Source organism: Gallus gallus, chromosome 2 (genome assembly GCF_016699485.2).
Source record: "Gallus gallus isolate bGalGal1 chromosome 2, bGalGal1.mat.broiler.GRCg7b, whole genome shotgun sequence".
Taxonomy (NCBI): domain Eukaryota; kingdom Metazoa; phylum Chordata; class Aves; order Galliformes; family Phasianidae; genus Gallus; species Gallus gallus.
In genome coordinates this window covers 65911794-65928852 of record NC_052533.1, presented here as the reverse complement: position 1 = coordinate 65928852, position 17059 = coordinate 65911794, and the positions used below count along the sequence as shown (strand labels likewise).

General features: G+C 43.7%; 1 protein-coding gene across 5 annotated transcripts in view; it reads right to left on the bottom strand.

Annotated features, from left to right (window-relative positions):
- Positions 1–17059, bottom strand: part of SLC22A23 (solute carrier family 22 member 23) — a 99225-nt gene that overhangs the window by 73650 nt on the left and 8516 nt on the right. For all 5 annotated transcript variants that reach the window (XR_001463404.4, XM_418968.8, XM_015276012.4 and 2 more), the window contains exons 2-3: positions 10504–10607; positions 4991–5145 (exon numbers count right to left, since the gene is read on the bottom strand). Coding sequence is in view for 4 of the 5 variants with exons in the window: in XM_418968.8 (XP_418968.4) it covers positions 4991–5145; positions 10504–10607 (259 nt within the window). In the remaining variant the exon portion in view is untranslated. The remainder of the gene's footprint in view (positions 1–4990; positions 5146–10503; positions 10608–17059) is intronic.

Here is a 17059-nt window from a genome sequence, read left to right as displayed (position 1 = left end):
CAGTTACAAGAAGCTGCACAACAGAAGGTAGGATTTCTCATAATAACCTACCGAGGAGCTTTAGAGAGAATACTGCTTTTATTCCTCTTCGGCACATTTTAAGAGTTGATACAAATCTATTTCAAATTGGCCACCTCAAACAGTACAGCATTCCCAAAATTTGGGACAAAGTACTCACAATGCTCCAAGGGCACTTCAGGTCTGGAAAACAGATCGCAGTTAAAACAAGCATGCCAGACAGTGCTCCATGGGCAGGCTCCACATCTCTAGAAGAGTTCACACCACTGAGCAGCAAAAAAGGGAAAGAAACGCTGAGGAGAAGGAGGCCAGACTCTATGAGGAGTCACGACTTAATTCTACCAAAAATGTCCAAATGACTTAGCAATTAATGGCCACGTTAGAGGGATTTCTGTGCAGTAGAGCCCTCCATGATCACCCCTCCCAGACCTGAGTTGGATGACTCAGAAGAGGAGAAGGCTGGTTACGTGAGCAGAAGAAGGCTGGTTATGTAAACAGAAGGTAGGTGGCTTAACAACCTTGCTCTTGTCACAAGTGTCAGCCAAGAGAACTGCGCGTTACTGCAGAACTGAAGCACATGTCAATGCACTGGAACACAGCCGGATGTTTTCCACTTCCCCCGTTTTGAAGAAGGCATTACAGTGTTCTTAATTTCGTTGGTTCAGATGGAACAGAATAGGCTTGGAGCCTGTGGCCTGCAGCACCTCACCTGCCTTGCCTAGCCGAGACCATGTTTGGTCATTAAAAAACAAAAAAGGCAGCTTAAGAAATCACACTGAGCCTCTCTCAGGTCAGTGCTTTGTAATTTTCACAAGTAACAGGTTAGGTTGACCTAGCTACAAAAGAGAAAGATGCATCACAGCTGGGCGTCTTGACCAGTCTGGAAACCTTTGCCAGCATTCTTCAGCCTTTCAAAAACAAGCTATTCTTTTTCATTGTGTTTCTACCTTGGGAGAAAACAACGGGAGAAAACGTGCCTACTCATCCCACTACTACGCATTAGAGGTGCATCCCTACTTCCTTACTCCAACCTGCAGAGATTATGTTTCCCTTTCAGCACAGCTATTTTCAGAGCCTATTTACTGCTCCATTCAAGCCTAGGCTTTCTAATTTCACAGCCTAATCTGCAGTCCAGCCACCCATGAAACCATCAAACAGCCTGCAAACCCACACCGCAGCTCCTGCTGCCTGATCTCAGGTGCAATCACCAGTGCTACTATGGGAGATGCAAAAAAATACTTTCCGCCCCCACCTCCTTCTTAAATGTAATTAACACCATCATCCCAGCTTCTGCTCTGGGAAATGACAGCTTCTGCACCCCCAGGCCCAGAAAACACGTAAAGGTAGGTGAGAAGAGACCGCCAGGCAAATCTTGCTGGCAGCAGGATCTTTGCCCTGCCCGTGGAGGGATGGGGACAGCTTCCCCATACAACTACTGATGCCAGCACAGCCCTGGCAGTGGCATGGATGCAGACCTCCTGCCTGCAGCCCTGCCAGCTCTTGCATCAGCACATGCAGGTTGTGAAACCCAGCCTTAGGGAAGCGCAATGTGAGGCCACAGCAATATCCCTGCCAGGCTAGAGGGACCCGGGAGCCACTCCCTTCGCACTCTCCAGAGTCACATTTGCTGTTCACTCCTGTGGTTTCCACATCTGCTGAGCATACTTTGTCCCACAAGGCTGGCAGCCAGAGAGTAGAGCTATTTGTGGGGAGCGGCACACCTTCACCAGCTGTAAAGGCCTGAAGGCATCAGCCAAGGCAGCACTCAGGCACACATGACACTGCTCAGGGTTGTTTCCCTTTGCCTCCCTTTCACGGCCAATTCCTTCTCTGACCAGCTGCAGGTCTTTCCATTGCAATGGGTCAATCCAAAGCCCCTCACCTTCAGCCTGGCAGCAGGCTACAGCACCCCGCACCCAGCTGATGTGAGATGCCCACTCTGCTGTCTCAGCACCCTCCTACTCAGCCAATGCAGCAGGTCACTGAACCAGCAACCCAAGTTCTGCACTTCAGGCTGCAGTGCACACTGGGCAGAAGAGGTGGGAAGCTCCATCATGAAACGAAAGCCTCTCAAAGCTGCCCATGTTTTATAGAATCGTAGTTTCTTCAGGGGAAAAGGACCATCTCCCTTATATTCTCCCAAACAAGGCAATGAATGCAGCACCGAGAAGAAAAATCCCAAGTTCATTCCTCCTCTGCTTGCCCCCTTCACAGCAAGTGCCAGCACCTGTGTAGAGACCATCTCTTCCTGCAGGTTCATCAGAAGTTTCATCTGAAATCCTTTTCCAGCAAAAGTTGTTGACAAAAACTAAAACAACTGCAAGACAGCTTTTCATCTTAGCTAAAGAAACTGCTTAGATTCGTTAAGTCCTGAGCAGCACAATGCTGTGCAGAATCACAGAATTATTTAGGTTGGAAAAAACCTTTAAGATCACCAAGTCCAACCATCACATAACACTACCAGGTCCATCACTAAACCATATTCATAAGCACAACATCCACGCATCTCTTAAATCCTCCAGAGATGCAGACTCTGCCACCTATTCCAATATCTAAACACACTTTCGAGGAAGAAATTCTTCCAATACCCAATCTAAACCTCTGCTGGTGCAACATCAGGCCATTTCCTCACATCCTGTCACACTGTCACCTGAGAAAACAGGACAAATGTGATCTCGCTGCAGCCTCCTTTCCAATGTGCAGAGCCCACATGAAGGCAACTCATGACAGTGCTGAAGCCAGCCTGCAGTGGCACAGAAGCCAAGGCCCATCCCAGGGCTTGCTCAGCACACTGGCAGGGACTCAAAGGAAAACCACATTAGGCTGTTGAGCAGAGCATGGTATGAACAGTGAAGGCAACTCAAGTTCAGCAGCTCTGTGTTTTAAAGGCAGCACATTGGTGCTATTCCCACTCCTAGAGCATCAGGATGGTTATTTACAATTTCCCTGAGCTGGGCCATAAATCCAAGCATAACCAGCAAGTCTGACACAGTGTAAAGATCTCTGTGGCAGACTAATTATCTTTGCAGGCTGTATAATCCTATAGTTTTCTTCTGCATGGTAGCTTTGTAAACTTCAGCTGGTGACTCTTTCTGGCTCAATAAACTTTCTATTTCCTATTGTTCTGCTCAGGGCAACCAAGTGAGAATTCTGGGGCCCAAAGCTTCAGTGGAAGAAACCAAAACCAGTAACAGAAAAAGGGACTATGAAACAGAAGAGGACTCCCCAGAAGGTTGCAGTGCCTATGCAGACAGATGCCCGCTTGCAATAGGCATACTCATGTCAGCAGTTACAAGCAAACCCTTGAATTGTAGGGGGGGGGGTGGGCCTGAAATTAAATTCAAGCCCTTGATCTGAATCAAGCAGAGCATGGACTAACCCTCATCTTCCTTTTTTTTTTTTTTTTGAATGGGACCTTGTATGGCAAACTACTGTCAAACTACTCCACAACACACACTCTCTCAGGTCCATAATGAAACGTTTGTATACATCCCAACAAGAATCCCCAGTTGCAATGACTCTCTTTAAATTAAAAAAAAAAAAGCCCAAGAACAACAGCACCACAACCAAGAAAAACATACATACTTCAATGAGCAATGAAAAATCCAAACTGGTTTAAATTCCAGCTGAATATCCTACTGGTAAGAGCTGTCTTTGGAAGGGAAGACCTTTCTTCACAGCCAAGATCACAATGAACATTTGGAGTCAACCGCAGCAGGACAGCGGAGATTAGGTCTGACGCTCGTTCTGCTTCAGCAACAACCCTGTCTACATTGTTTTCTTCCATTCTAGCAAGATCTTTAGGGTCACTAAGCAGAAGGGATAATGAAGTTTTCACTGATATTACATACAGTGGTGGGGGGAACACAAAAGAAGATTTGATGTCTTCAATAATAGTTTTACTTTTTGATGAAGAATTCTTGCTGAGAATTACAGAATCACAGAATTGTAGGGGCTGGAAGGGACTTCTAGGGATCATCTAGTCCTACCCCCCTGCCAAAGCGGGATTACATCACCAAAGTCAAGAGAAGCAGGAAGAAAAAGAGTGAAACTCTCTTGGGTACTGTATTGTCTACTACAAAGAAGTGCAAAAGAATAAACCATTGTGTATTCTAGTCGGGTTCTTTTCCCCATGGCACAGTCTCAAAACAAAATAGCAAATACTGTATAGCATAATACTCCATGTAGAGTGAGGATCTACAACCCGTAAGGATTTAACATCTACGATGGGAAGTGAATAAAATTTTATGAAGATTTGTACAGCAAGTCCCAGGATGTATTTAGGCAATACTTTTCCAGAGCCATAGTAAAAAGGGGGAAACGATGTATTTTTCCTCAGGTAGTGTACTGCCTGTTTATCACAAACAGCAGAGGAAGCACAAGCACACAGAGCTCCCTGGAGTGCATCCCAGTGATACATTCAGGGCTGGTGGCACCGCACTGCACCCTCTGAAGGTACAGCCTCTGGACGGGGCTTCCATATGTCTTGGCAGCAAGTTTACCAGGCATCTCCCCTGCACATTATGAGTACACAGACATTTCTCATAGGCTTTCCTTCAAGATTCTCTCAGGTTTTTATCCCCTTGAAATATTCAAAAACAGAAGAACAAGAAGTGCAAAGAATTAAGAAGCCTTGATAAGAAGACATCAGGCTCCTCGTCTCACATATTTCTGCTGTACTTCACAACCCAAGGCAGGGACAAGAGACCTCTTAGCTGCAAGTAGCAGGGGAATTTTTGAAATAGTTCCAGACAGGAAAAGCGTGGAGTCTCCTACTCAGCTCAGTATTGCTTTGTACCAACCTAAAGAGAAAGCCGCAAAAATTCCTACTTTGTTATCAAAACACAGGCTGAAGCTTTTCTCGAAGGGTATGATTCAGAACTGTTTGCTTGTAAGAAAGCAGGATGCCCCAGAACAGCAAGCTACACACTCTGTAAATATACATTTGGATGGGCTGTAAAGGTATACTCACGCAATGCATACAGGGAGAGGACTATTCCAGCCAGGCAAAACCCCTCAAAAAACCTGAGTGTGCTGAACATTGTCACATTCACTGAGAGTGCCACAGTCAGTCCAAATATCAAAATGAATATGACAGAGAAGAGCAGTATGGGCCGTCGACCAACCCTAAAAATAAGAAAGGAAGTAGAGAGAAATGGTGTTAGAAGCCAGGATGGACGTTAACACTCCAGCATTACAAAGAGCAGCACAAATCATGCTATGCCTTCCAAATATTCCCACTCATTTTTAATGCTTGTTCCATTTTCCCCACCCTGCTGCTTACTAAAAAACACTTGATCCTTCAGACAGCTTTGCATTGACAGATTAACTTCAGGTGGGATTAAGCAGGGTCACAATGTGATTTGTTACTTCTTGACTAAGACATCGGTTGACCAATTGAACAACACCAACAGTGAACAAGGAAACTTCTAGGAACTATAACAGGACCATAAACAAGTATCTTGGAGATCAAAAACAGCTTCTCAGAGCTTTCAGAAGCAGAAGAGATGAGTTTATATTATATATGTTACGTGATAACGTATATTATTTCCCCCACAGCCTACAGCCACAGAGCTTATTGCAAAGGCCTCTTCTTCCCAACAGACATGGTTTCCAGCCTCCTCTGGAAGAGAAGCATGCTCAAAAGATCACTTTTCTGAGTCTCGTTATTAAGGACAAGCCTAAGAAACAGGGACTGGATGTAAAAACAGGGCTTGTGCTGCTTCCCTAATGCTCAGACAGCTGATAGTAATGCTTGCAGGAAAATGGTGAGCTCCACTCTACCGTCCACCTCGCATCCCCACAGTGGCTGAAAAGACCCAGAGAACCAGTTGAGGAGGGGGAAGAGGAGGAAGAAACCACTCCAAAGCAGTCTCTGGCAACTGAGGTGTAAGCATTTGCAGCCCTCCTTGGCAGAGAAGATTTTCAGCTGCAGGTGCTGATGAGGAACTACGCTGCCACCAAACACAGGGCACCTGCTGCAGAACTCAGCTCCTATGCAAAGCCTCATATTCCTTTTATGTCTCACATGCTCACTGTTTATAATTCCCCTTCCCTTCCCTCCCTCCCACCCCCCCCCCCCCCCCCCCCCCCCCCCCCTTCCTGTGCAAGGCTGGTAATATGAAGCACCAGAGCACGCTGCTATTTTTAAGCAAAAATTGGATCGTTATGTGGAGATTTCCAAAATTTTTCAACTTGTCAACTCCCACAAGTTTTCCAGTGGAACTGAGGATTTCTTTCAGTCGACTCCATATGCCATTTCCACAAAGAATATATGAGCTTGCTTTTCGTAGGCAGCTTTCACAGAACCATTCAAAGCAGACTGTCAGCTGCAAGCCAGCTATCAGGCTGAATGTCAGTGCAACAAAGAGCATATAAACATCACTACCTAATCCAGTTTCACGTACTGAAGTGCTTCGGTTCAATCATTTGATTGTTACCAGCAGCTGTGAAGTGTTTTTCATATATGCAGTCACAATTAAAACTTTGGATTTTGCTTTAAAATGGAACAAGATCAACGAAATAGAGGGCAAAGGGCTGGAAAGGAGATATCGTATTTGACGTCTTTGGGAACTGGAAAAGAGAACCAGTAATTGTATCATCACTTACACTTTTTCAAAGTACACCGGAGATGATGATATTGGACAGGTTTTTGAGTTTTCATTTATTTCCAGCTGCAGCATCAGCTGTAGGGTACCTCACCAAGACTTAACCCATCGGCACCAAACATTCCATGTTTATAGAACTTTGGTCATCCTGTGCGGAGCAAGGAGTTAGGACTCAAGGATCCATACGGGTCCCTTCCAGCTCAGGATATTCTATTCTATGAAAGCAGCAAGTACCAGGGGGCGGGCTGCAGACTACAAGGTCAGAGCAGATGGTTCTTCATCAGGGTGTAAACATAGCTCATCAGAGACAGCCTTGGGGTGAGAACACAGCCTTTCAGCCCCTCAGTGATATGCAACGTGCTGGGAACACGGTGGACATGGTGGCAGCTGCTGACTGTGCTTTACATTTTGTGTTTATAGGGCACACAGCACTTGGGCAGGGAGGGAAAGTACCTCATACCAAACCTTGAATACGAAGACTGAGAACTCTGTGTCACTGGTGATGTGCACAGAATTTCACAGCCCCGTTTTCCTAACAGTCAAGCTGCAATTCATACTAATTAGTATTTGTGGAAGCATTTTATAGATGAAAGGCATTAGGCAAGCCCTTAGAATTAGGAGTTTAATTCTCATCACAAGCCTGACCTGCCATTTCCTGATGTTGATTGAAAAAGGCTCCGTGCTTCACAGACATCAGTTCCCTTCCTCCCCTCCTCCTTACTTGAGATTGCACATCATTAGGGCTTGGGATTTCTTCTACCATTATACAAATTATGCAAATGAACGTTTGCTGCTAACAAAGAATCGGGAGATCCTCCTGGGCTTCTGAAAGCCCCTGAGCCCCTTAGTACCTTCTTGCAGAGACAAAGCTAGCATTTCTCCTCATCCTAAAATTCATTACATTCCTCAAGAAAAAAAAAAAAGAATCAGAACTGCAGGGCAGCTTTCAGCCACATGGTTGGTGATCCAGCAGCGTTTTGACAGGATGCTGTCTTAAGAGTATATAAAGCCTTTCATGTGTAGACAGAGTTATTTGACTAACACTACATGGAAATGCTTGTGAGAGATTAAACCATACACAACCTCCCTTGTAAAACAGCCCTGGGATGCTATCTGCTGCCATCCACACTACTTCAGAGAGAGATTTCCACGCCACAACAGTCTCAGCCTACACCACACATTATTATCTATATCAGGTGTTAAATTCTGCCTCCACAGGTAAATAACTAGGAATACAAGCAACCACAGGCTTCTGATCAACCTGCAACCTACGCAGAGTGATATGCAGATGCATCAAACAGATACTTCCAGTGTCATCAGAGGCATAGGGCAAAGGCAAATGTCTTGAGAACAGGACCTGCCCATCCCATGCTCTTACGCATGTGCCTTGCCACCCTTGAGAAGACTGGTCCTTCAGCCAATCTAACTATTCTTCCTGTGCCATTCTTCACAGGCTCTCTCTCAGTCTGGGGATTTGAACTGGTACAAGGCTCCAAGGAATACCAGGGCAGGTGCAAAGCAGGGCAGGAAGAGGCAAAGGCTTTCTGTCTCGATGCCACACAGCCACCATCGGTGCCTGCTCCAGAGGGACCCTTCCACAGAAGCCTCTACAGCTCCTGTTCTGAGACAAGAGTGCCAGCAGCACCCTGCCCATCAAACAGGCAGCTTACTCAGCCTTTGGACTCTTGGTTTTTACAAAGCCTAACAAGTCTGCAGACCTTCTTCCTATGGATTTATCACATGCAGCTACCAAAGCTTGCATACCTACTGTATGTTGAACACAGACCACTCAAGTCTGCTTAGCAAATTGTCATAATGCATACTATGCTATGGCCATGTGGAGCTTTAAAAACCTTTCACAAAAGAAAAGCCCCAGATCTTATGGGCTCAAAACAAACAAACAAAACACCAAAAACCTCCAAAACAAAATACACGCACCACAACCAAACAGCAACAAATCAACCAATCTAAACCCAACACCCAAAGCCTCCTCTGATGACCTGAACTAGACAGTGATATACAAGTGAAATGAGAATTCTGAAAAATTATAGCGTTGATATATATTGATCTGGCCTATCTTGCCTGCTCTTGCTCTGGATTGACTTTTTAAAAAAAATAAAATAATTCCTCACAAGTACAATCCCCTTCGTATTTGTCTTTCCACACAACCCTCTATCTTACAGGAAATTCAAACAGTGATTGAATAACAAAGCAAATCCTGTTTAGGTGCTCTTTCAACAGCACCAAATGCCATTACCAAATGAAAAAGCACTACGCCAGTGCAGGACTTCCTTGCTGCATAAGTTACATTAGATGGCAATGATGGGAGCAGAGGAGGAGCACGGGGATCAGCTTTGGTGCCAGCAGCCAGAGCAAAGCAATGCTTGCAAAAGGATAAGGGGTGCACTCTTCCCCCCCCCAGTTACCAAATTACCCTTTTCTCCATTGCATTACATCTGTCAAGCTGTTCGTCCCTAAACTCTCTTAATCTCACTGTAGGGAAAACACAGAAAAAGAACACATGGTAGAGCAAACTACACAGAGGAAAAAATGGATGGAAGAACAGGATACCCCTTCCTCACAGAACTATTAAATCTGCTTACTGCATCTCTCTCTCCCTTGAAGCCAGTGCTTTAGGCAAGAAGTTGTTTGCTTATTTGTGACTTATTTGTCAATTCTAGCATTTCCCTAGCTTGGCAGTAAGTCTGCTTTCTCCATACAGACTCCTATTTTAGAAATAGTGAGAGAGTGAGAACCCTCAATCATTTCTCCACCATACTTTCTACATGTTGTTACGACCCTGTTTTACTGCAGCATTTTAATCAAATTCAATTGTATTTCACCATTCCCTGCTCCACTGAGAAGTCTTAATTCCTCACTTGCCTAAAAACATTTAATGACAAGAAGAAAGACTTAGTTGCGCTATAAAAGTTCAAGATGCATTGCTGCACAGCTGCAGGGAGCCTTTTCTCTACCCGTTGACTGATGAGCCATCACTGGGGCTTTTTAGAACTTCCTTCATAAGCAACGCCTTCCTTTCCTGGTTTAGCAAACAGTGAAAGAGTTAACTTGGGGCCATCTAAAGTACTGACACTGGCAACTGCGCTGGAAGCCACTGAAATGACTGGGACGGCATCACAGCTATTGTTTCAGATTCAGCAAGTTTCCATTTAAATCACTTGAATCAGGCCTTTATTTTTCTTCCCCTTCTCCTGCACTACAAGACCCTCTCTTTACGTAAAAACTGAACTCTCTGAACAACTGGGGAACCTCAGAAAGTTTTCAGTACTGTAATTTAATGAACTGCATTTTGTGTGTTTAAATCTAATACCACAATATCAACAGCACATAAGTCTGAGATTCCTTAACACTAATTCAGAACGTTTGCCTAACAACAACTTTAAAAATAGAACAATTGAAAGGTTTGCAACAGTCTTCTACCACTCTTAAAAGTCACTGTGTAAGCACAGGGTTGACATTACACAACTCTCTTGTATTCAGTCAAATCAATGCTGCTTTCAACTTCTTTTTACCTTATCTCCTAGTTCAGAAAAAGAAAAAAGAAAACCCTAAACCAAAGGCTTCACTTACATGATTAGCAAATACATACTTCTGGACCAGCTCTACAGCCGTAATAAACTGTGCCAGCAGGAAATAACTAAGTCAACTATCAAATTGCTTACTTTCTTGTTATTTACCTTGGAGCATATTACTCAGTTCAAGCAATTAACACACAGTTTTAAACTGTTCATCACATTCTTTACAGATCCTGAAAATCACTAAGCAAAGGTTCTTTATGAAGTACAAAAAAATCTAAGCAACATTTAATATTGACATTAATTAATTGATATGCTGCATTAAAAGATATTGCACTTACCAGTCAGCTATACATCCTGTTATCAAGTGGCCGAAGATTAATCCTACAAGTAGGGAGAATTTTGCAATGTGGACTTTCCAGGCAGAATCACAAACAAGATCCCACTGGAAGAAAGACAGATAAACCAAAATGAGGTATGAAATTCTCAAATGCTTTTAAACATACTAACACTGAAATAGACTGTTTTTCAAGCTTTATTCTTAGCATGAGTGCATGGAAATTCATGCAGTTCTGTGAAACAGCAGAGGAAAGCTTTCCCCCTCAAATCAAGCCTCAAATCCCATGAAGTTCGCATGAAGATTAATTTGAGTGAGTTTGATCAGGCCCTTATTTACAAAAGGGGAGCACCCAGCACTGAAATCTCTCCCTCCTCAGGCCACTTCTGTTTAGACACTATGGGGCGCAACTGGCACTACTGATGTCATTAGGGCGCATCACCATATCATCCCCAAATGCCTACTGCTAGACAACCTAGGATAGTGATCTGCTATTGACTTATATGGCATCACTTGGATACAGCAGGAAAAGCAGCTCCTTTACCACAAGATCCCAGTGGCTTCTGGTTTCAGGCTCCCATAGGCAAAATGTTAACATGTTTCTGCTTTCAGAAAAGCATCCACAAAACATGTGAAGGTGACAAAGACTAATGATATGTCCTGTCAGACCAGCTCCTCATATTGAGCTAAAGAGCCTTAGTAAAGCAGCCTCCATCACAGTTAACAAATCAGACAGGGGCAAAACCTTCATGGCAGAGCTATCCCTAATACCAAAACCACCCTTTTCATTCAAAAGAAGAGCAAATGGACCACTCTGTGAAGACCATTATTAGGGCACTCCCACCTCTCCATGAGAAAGGTGGGAATAACAAAGGTCTCTAGCAAGGCTTCCCTAACATTCAAGATATTTTCCACTTAGGCTCAGACTAAGCCTCAGGAGAGTCCGGCTCCATTCCTGGCTTTAGCCCAACATCCTCATTGCTCTCAGACAGGCAACTTAGTCTCTCTTGTGCGTAAAGTGTAGATAGCCCTATTGTATCCTTGAATAAATGTAGGAAGGTATGTTTGCTCGTGGTTTGCAAAGTGTTCAAATATTGATGGTAACAGGAGCCATACACATTTAATAAAAAGTAAGTACAGCCGACTTTGAAGGATCAGATACTGCAGAATTAAAACTTTACAGAATAAACAGCTGCTTATGTATAATGTAATTGTAGTGGCTGTCCAAAAAATATTAGCTGAAATTTAACGGCCAATCATGTAAAATAAAAATATGAATTTGTTCTCAAAAAAGTCAGATGCAACTTCAAAAGAAACCTTCCCTCAAACGAGCTCAATTAGGTGCACTGCAGTGTTAGGCATTTTCATGACATACAGCTCTGACTCATCCATTTGGTTCAAAAAAAATCACAGAAGATATCCTCCCCAAAATGTACCATCTCACCAAGAAGCATAGCAATTCTGTGGCTGAAAGAAACGTGCCAGCTTTCTGCAAACACTTAGGCTCAGGCTTTTGTTTTCATTAAATGTATTTTTTGAGTTTGTCACCGTACTGGCTTGTCTGATTCTCTACACCATTCTGCATGCTGCTTATTGAAGGTACACAAAGGAACCAGAAGCAAGTGGTATGGGTATTCTTTTTCCCCACCAAATAGTTATTGGCTATCTACAGCAAGAAGCTCAGCAAGGCAGTGAGAACTGCTCTTCAAAACTCCTGACATCTCCAAGTATTTTAGTAGGAATTACATTTCTTCCACTTAATATCTGCAATTATAGAATCAATTTTTAGTTTGCAACAAAAATACCTGTCCAGGCAAGCTGCAAACAAAACCAGATTTAGGAGGTACCTCTGAGTTCCAGGCAAACTTTCAGAAGCCTCTGGGCTTATTTTCACAATCCAGAATGTCTATATAGTACTTAGAAACGAGAACCCTCTTAAATGTAGATTATAAATTGAAGGTATTAAAAATAGCCATCTTTATACACAAGCACTTTTTAAAGACAATCTCCGTAAGTTGCTCATTTGTATTTGATTACTGTCAGATGAGCAGTAACGCCACGAAAAGAACACAGGCCCATTTACTTACAGGGCCTACCACTGCCAGCCATGATGGCTGGCTACCACCAGGGCCCAGACACAGAATGCACCATGTCAGGCCAGGAGGAGGTGAAGGTTCATGGCTGGAAGAGACCAAGCCTCACAAAGGGCTGTTGTGAAATTTCAGGCCGGGACAACATGCCAGACACTAAATTGTCCACTTTAGCACATAGAGCAGGAGCTTAAAAACAGAAGAAAGGTTAAACTCTCAGCAAGTCCTTCAGTAATGCCCAGAGTGCACTTTCTGATAAGCTATCTGGGAACCACATGTCTGTTTGCTCTCAAGGCTCTTGCCCAACCCCTCAGCCACTCTGAAAGCAAAAACACCTATTTCTGTGCCAATCCTGTGTTTGGCCACTCACTGCCTTCTGAAGGCTTTCTCTACAGCCCAGTGTGAGTTGATTGAGAACAGAAACACCTCTACATCCATGAGAGCAGCACAACAGGGCGCAGGCAGATGCAGCCATCAAGGCCTTCCTATGCAGTGCAGCCTACTACATGTACCAGTGGTTTTGTCCTGTAAAAAGGACAATGAAGTTTGCTCCACAAAGAAAGAAATCACAAGTTCCCATGGTGCTGCACGCTGAGAGAAGCAGTTCAATGGCACTCCAGGTAAACATGCACCAGGAGACAGTTTTGTCCAGAGACTAGACACTAATCTCCTGTCGTCTCTTAGAAAAGGTAATGTGTTTCAAGCAGGGAGACCAGTAAATCCTGTAGCTGCTCTGGCAGAAACCCATGGTCTCCCATTTGGGAGTTACCAGCCGACAGCCTGTTGAAGGGTGCTGGTAGATTCACAGTGAGCCCTGGGTTTTCTCTACCTGCCATCCAGCCTCACAGTGCAGAAGATCTGATAAAGAGATGTGCTGAGGCAACAGGTTATGCTTAAAAAAAAAAAAAACCCAGAGCTATATAAAACATGGCAAGGGATCTTAAAAAAAAAGCCACTTCTGTAACAGTAGAGCCATGTAGAAAATTTCAACTGAGCAGATGTGCAATACATTGCAAGTATTTTTTTTTTTTTTAAACACGCTGACAGCACTTTTTGTCAAAGCCGAAGGAGTCACACCTTCAGCATCCTAATGTTTAACTGATCTCAGTGAGTCACTACCCATGCTGAGAGTCACCGTGCTTCAAAAAGCCAGAAGTCAAACCAGAGGACTGGTAGAAATATGCTTCAGGAGACACATGGCAAAAATTAATGCACCTCAAATGTAACCACCCATCTCATGTAGGGAAGATACGGGAAGTCTGGACAAGACTCATGCAGCAAGCCAAGATGTGTAGTGAAATTAAGGCAATGGTTTTATGTAAAACACAAATGTAAAATCTGTTCCTTGCCTGTTTCCTTAGTCCCTAGAGAAGAGGTGCCACCCTGGGATCCCCAGCCTCTAAATGTTATGTATGGCACAGCCAGCTGGGGCAGCCCCAGACCCCTCTTGGTGAGAAGCCCCATGCTGCTATGTTGCATGGCAGTTTGGAAACAAGAATCAATTACGTATTACTGACACCCATTCCTGATTCATCACTTCATTACCAGATGTTGGTGGTTTTCCCTACATGGCTTTAAAACCCATCTTTTCTCTCCATTTCTATGTAAGCACCTTGTGTAGTGAGAGTTTATGGTGCCTTTGCATTCTCTCAGTATTTTTCCCAAAAATATGAACCCCAAAATTAGTTAAAAAAACCCACAACAAATAAAACAAGCGACAGAAAAAATAAGAAAAAAGAAAATCAAGTCATGTTTTTCATACCCTACATGTAACAAAAAGCAAAACCATCTCCACGTCCTTACTGTTGGAGGAAAAACTCCAAGTTAACAGACTAAAGTATAACCAGAAAAACAGCAAATATACTCCCCTCCAAAAAAACCCAAACAGACAAAAAAACCCAACAGAACCAAAAAAGTAGAACAGTCACTCCCTCTACCATACTACATATATCACTGATGCCTTTTCCCAGTACTCAATTGCTAGAGTAGTGCTCACAGCCACTGTAGAGGACAGTGACAAGAAGTCCCCACAGGCCACTACAGGACAACGTTCCTCTCCTTGCTGTCTCAGCCTCTGGCCAGAAGTAACAACCTGGCTGTGTTTTAACGTTAAAGTTTGAGAAAATGTACAAGATCCAAAAAACACCACAACACTCAGCTCTACAGAAAGTAACCCTGCAGCTGTACCACAGAAGAGGCTGCAGGAGCAGCCACCCAGAGACACACACCAGCCTGTCCGCAGCACGGAGTTGGGGTCATATTACTGACAGACATCCTTGAACAAAAAACCCACCAGAACAACAACAAATCAAGACAAAAAATACAACAGGGGCAGCCTCATCACACTTCCAGCCTCTCCTTCCTGCCAGCAGTGGCAACAAAAGAGCATTTAATCTTTTTAATCTTCGAGGCTCAGGGCAGCAATGCCTCTCTGTTGAGCACACAGCTGGGCAAAACACTCCCCAATCTCGAATGTACTTCAAGCATCAATAAATTGTTCTTGGGAACACCTGGCATTTTTGATCACCAATACAGCCATCCGTATGTAAGTATAACGTCACGTTACTAAACGGTGATTTGCGGTTTGAAATATAAACCAAATAATGCTGGAAGGCTTCAAAACAAGGGACAGAAATAAATTCCTTTTTCTTTGACCAGCTACATTCAGAAGCAACAGCCTTCCAAAATAAGTCTTTCCCATTGATGGGAGGAAATCCCTGCAAAAGCCCTATGTTCTTACCAGGTACAACTGATTTACCTGGAAAATCAGAGAGTCAAGGAAAAAAAAAAAAGAAAGAACAACAATAAAAAAGCCAGCAAACTGCTACTGAAAGTTTTTTTGTTGTATGTTTTCTTTCAAGAGCTACTCAAAGAAATATGCACCTCCTGTGCTGGAATGCCTGAACCCAGAACACCTGACTTTCCAGCTGCTTCCTTTCTGCACGACACTAGACTTCCAAGCACCCCATATATTTAACATCCTTCAACTTCTCCCTAAGCAGATGCTTTTGTTAGGCATAAATGCTTCTACTGAAATCACTACTAAGCAAGCACCCACTGGTATTCTGAGGGGGTTATAACTACCCAAGTTTGCAACGACTTTTACTCAGGTAGCGAGAAATGTATTGTTGTTAGCATGGTATCAACTGTTTGGGTGTAGCTACTTTTGACTACTGCCACACAGCCAAGGGTTTGGGGGACAGAGGAACAGAGAGAGAGAGAAAGCGGAGTGGATGTATGAGCTAGAGGACATGTGCTCAGCAGGCTTCCCAGAAAGATATAATTAGACCACACAGTGTTGCATGAAAGCAGTTTCATGTACCTATGAAAACAGTTTCCATCCCTTCAAAACAGTACACAACTGTGGATCTCACAAGCTTACCTAAGAGTTTCTGAAGTTTAACAAAAGCTGAAGTACATCCTTGGGATAGGCATGACACTGCTGTGAAATTTCCACACTAATTTTTGAAGCATTTTTATTAAAGCCTGGTATTTCAGCCTTACCAATAAAGCATGCGGACTGGGTGCCACGCTACCACACATCTCTACGCAAACACTGATACATAAAACAGTGCTCCCACCTGCTTTGCAAACTTCAGCTCCATCACAAAGAGGGAAACCTAAGGCACAGGGTACATCAAGATACTCTCAGCCATTGCCCTGTGTAATAGCTCAGGGTAAACAGGTTGGCCCTGCTACTCCCTGTGACGTGATGCTGATGGCTGTGCTCCTCCAGCACAGCTCTGCACCCCAACTCCACACCCGCCAGCCGAGCTGCCCTACTCACATCTGCGTGCAAAGCACTGTATTTGATGCCTTTTTATCATGGCTCACCTGAGATAGTCTTCTCCCCACCGTGGTGACATGGCTCCAGTAGGTGTGATCAGAACAAAAAACAAGGCACAAACTTCAAATATACAAGACCATAGAAACTGACTTTGTCTCTCAGTCGCTATGTTAACACAGAAAAGGCTTCCGTTTAAAATTTCATGGCTCAGCACCAAATTACCCCTTAGTTTATGCAACAGGTGAAGACGACCCTCCCAGCTATCCAACAACCACAACATCAGCAGAATCCAACAGTGAGGAGATGCAACCTGAAACACTACAAAACCAGACAGGTTTCTTCTAATCTACAGTTTCACATTTTAAACAGGAGCAATTAGCTCCTCTGTTCTCAGCCTCAGTCCCATCTCAGATCTGTTTCTTTTCCTCCCCTGGGACAGAGAAGAGGGAAGTTTGCTAGGTAAATAATCATCACTAATACACTAACAATTAAAAGATGGTTTGTTAATCATATGACAGTCTTCTGAATACTCAACGTGATTAAATCAGTTTTAGTAGCATCCACATACCACCCACTTCTCTACCACTTCTTTCATTTTCACTAGCAGTTCCCTTTATCCTGAGACATTTTGCTCTTCTCCAGACTTGACCCTACTAACATTAGCTGACTAACTTGTTTTCCAG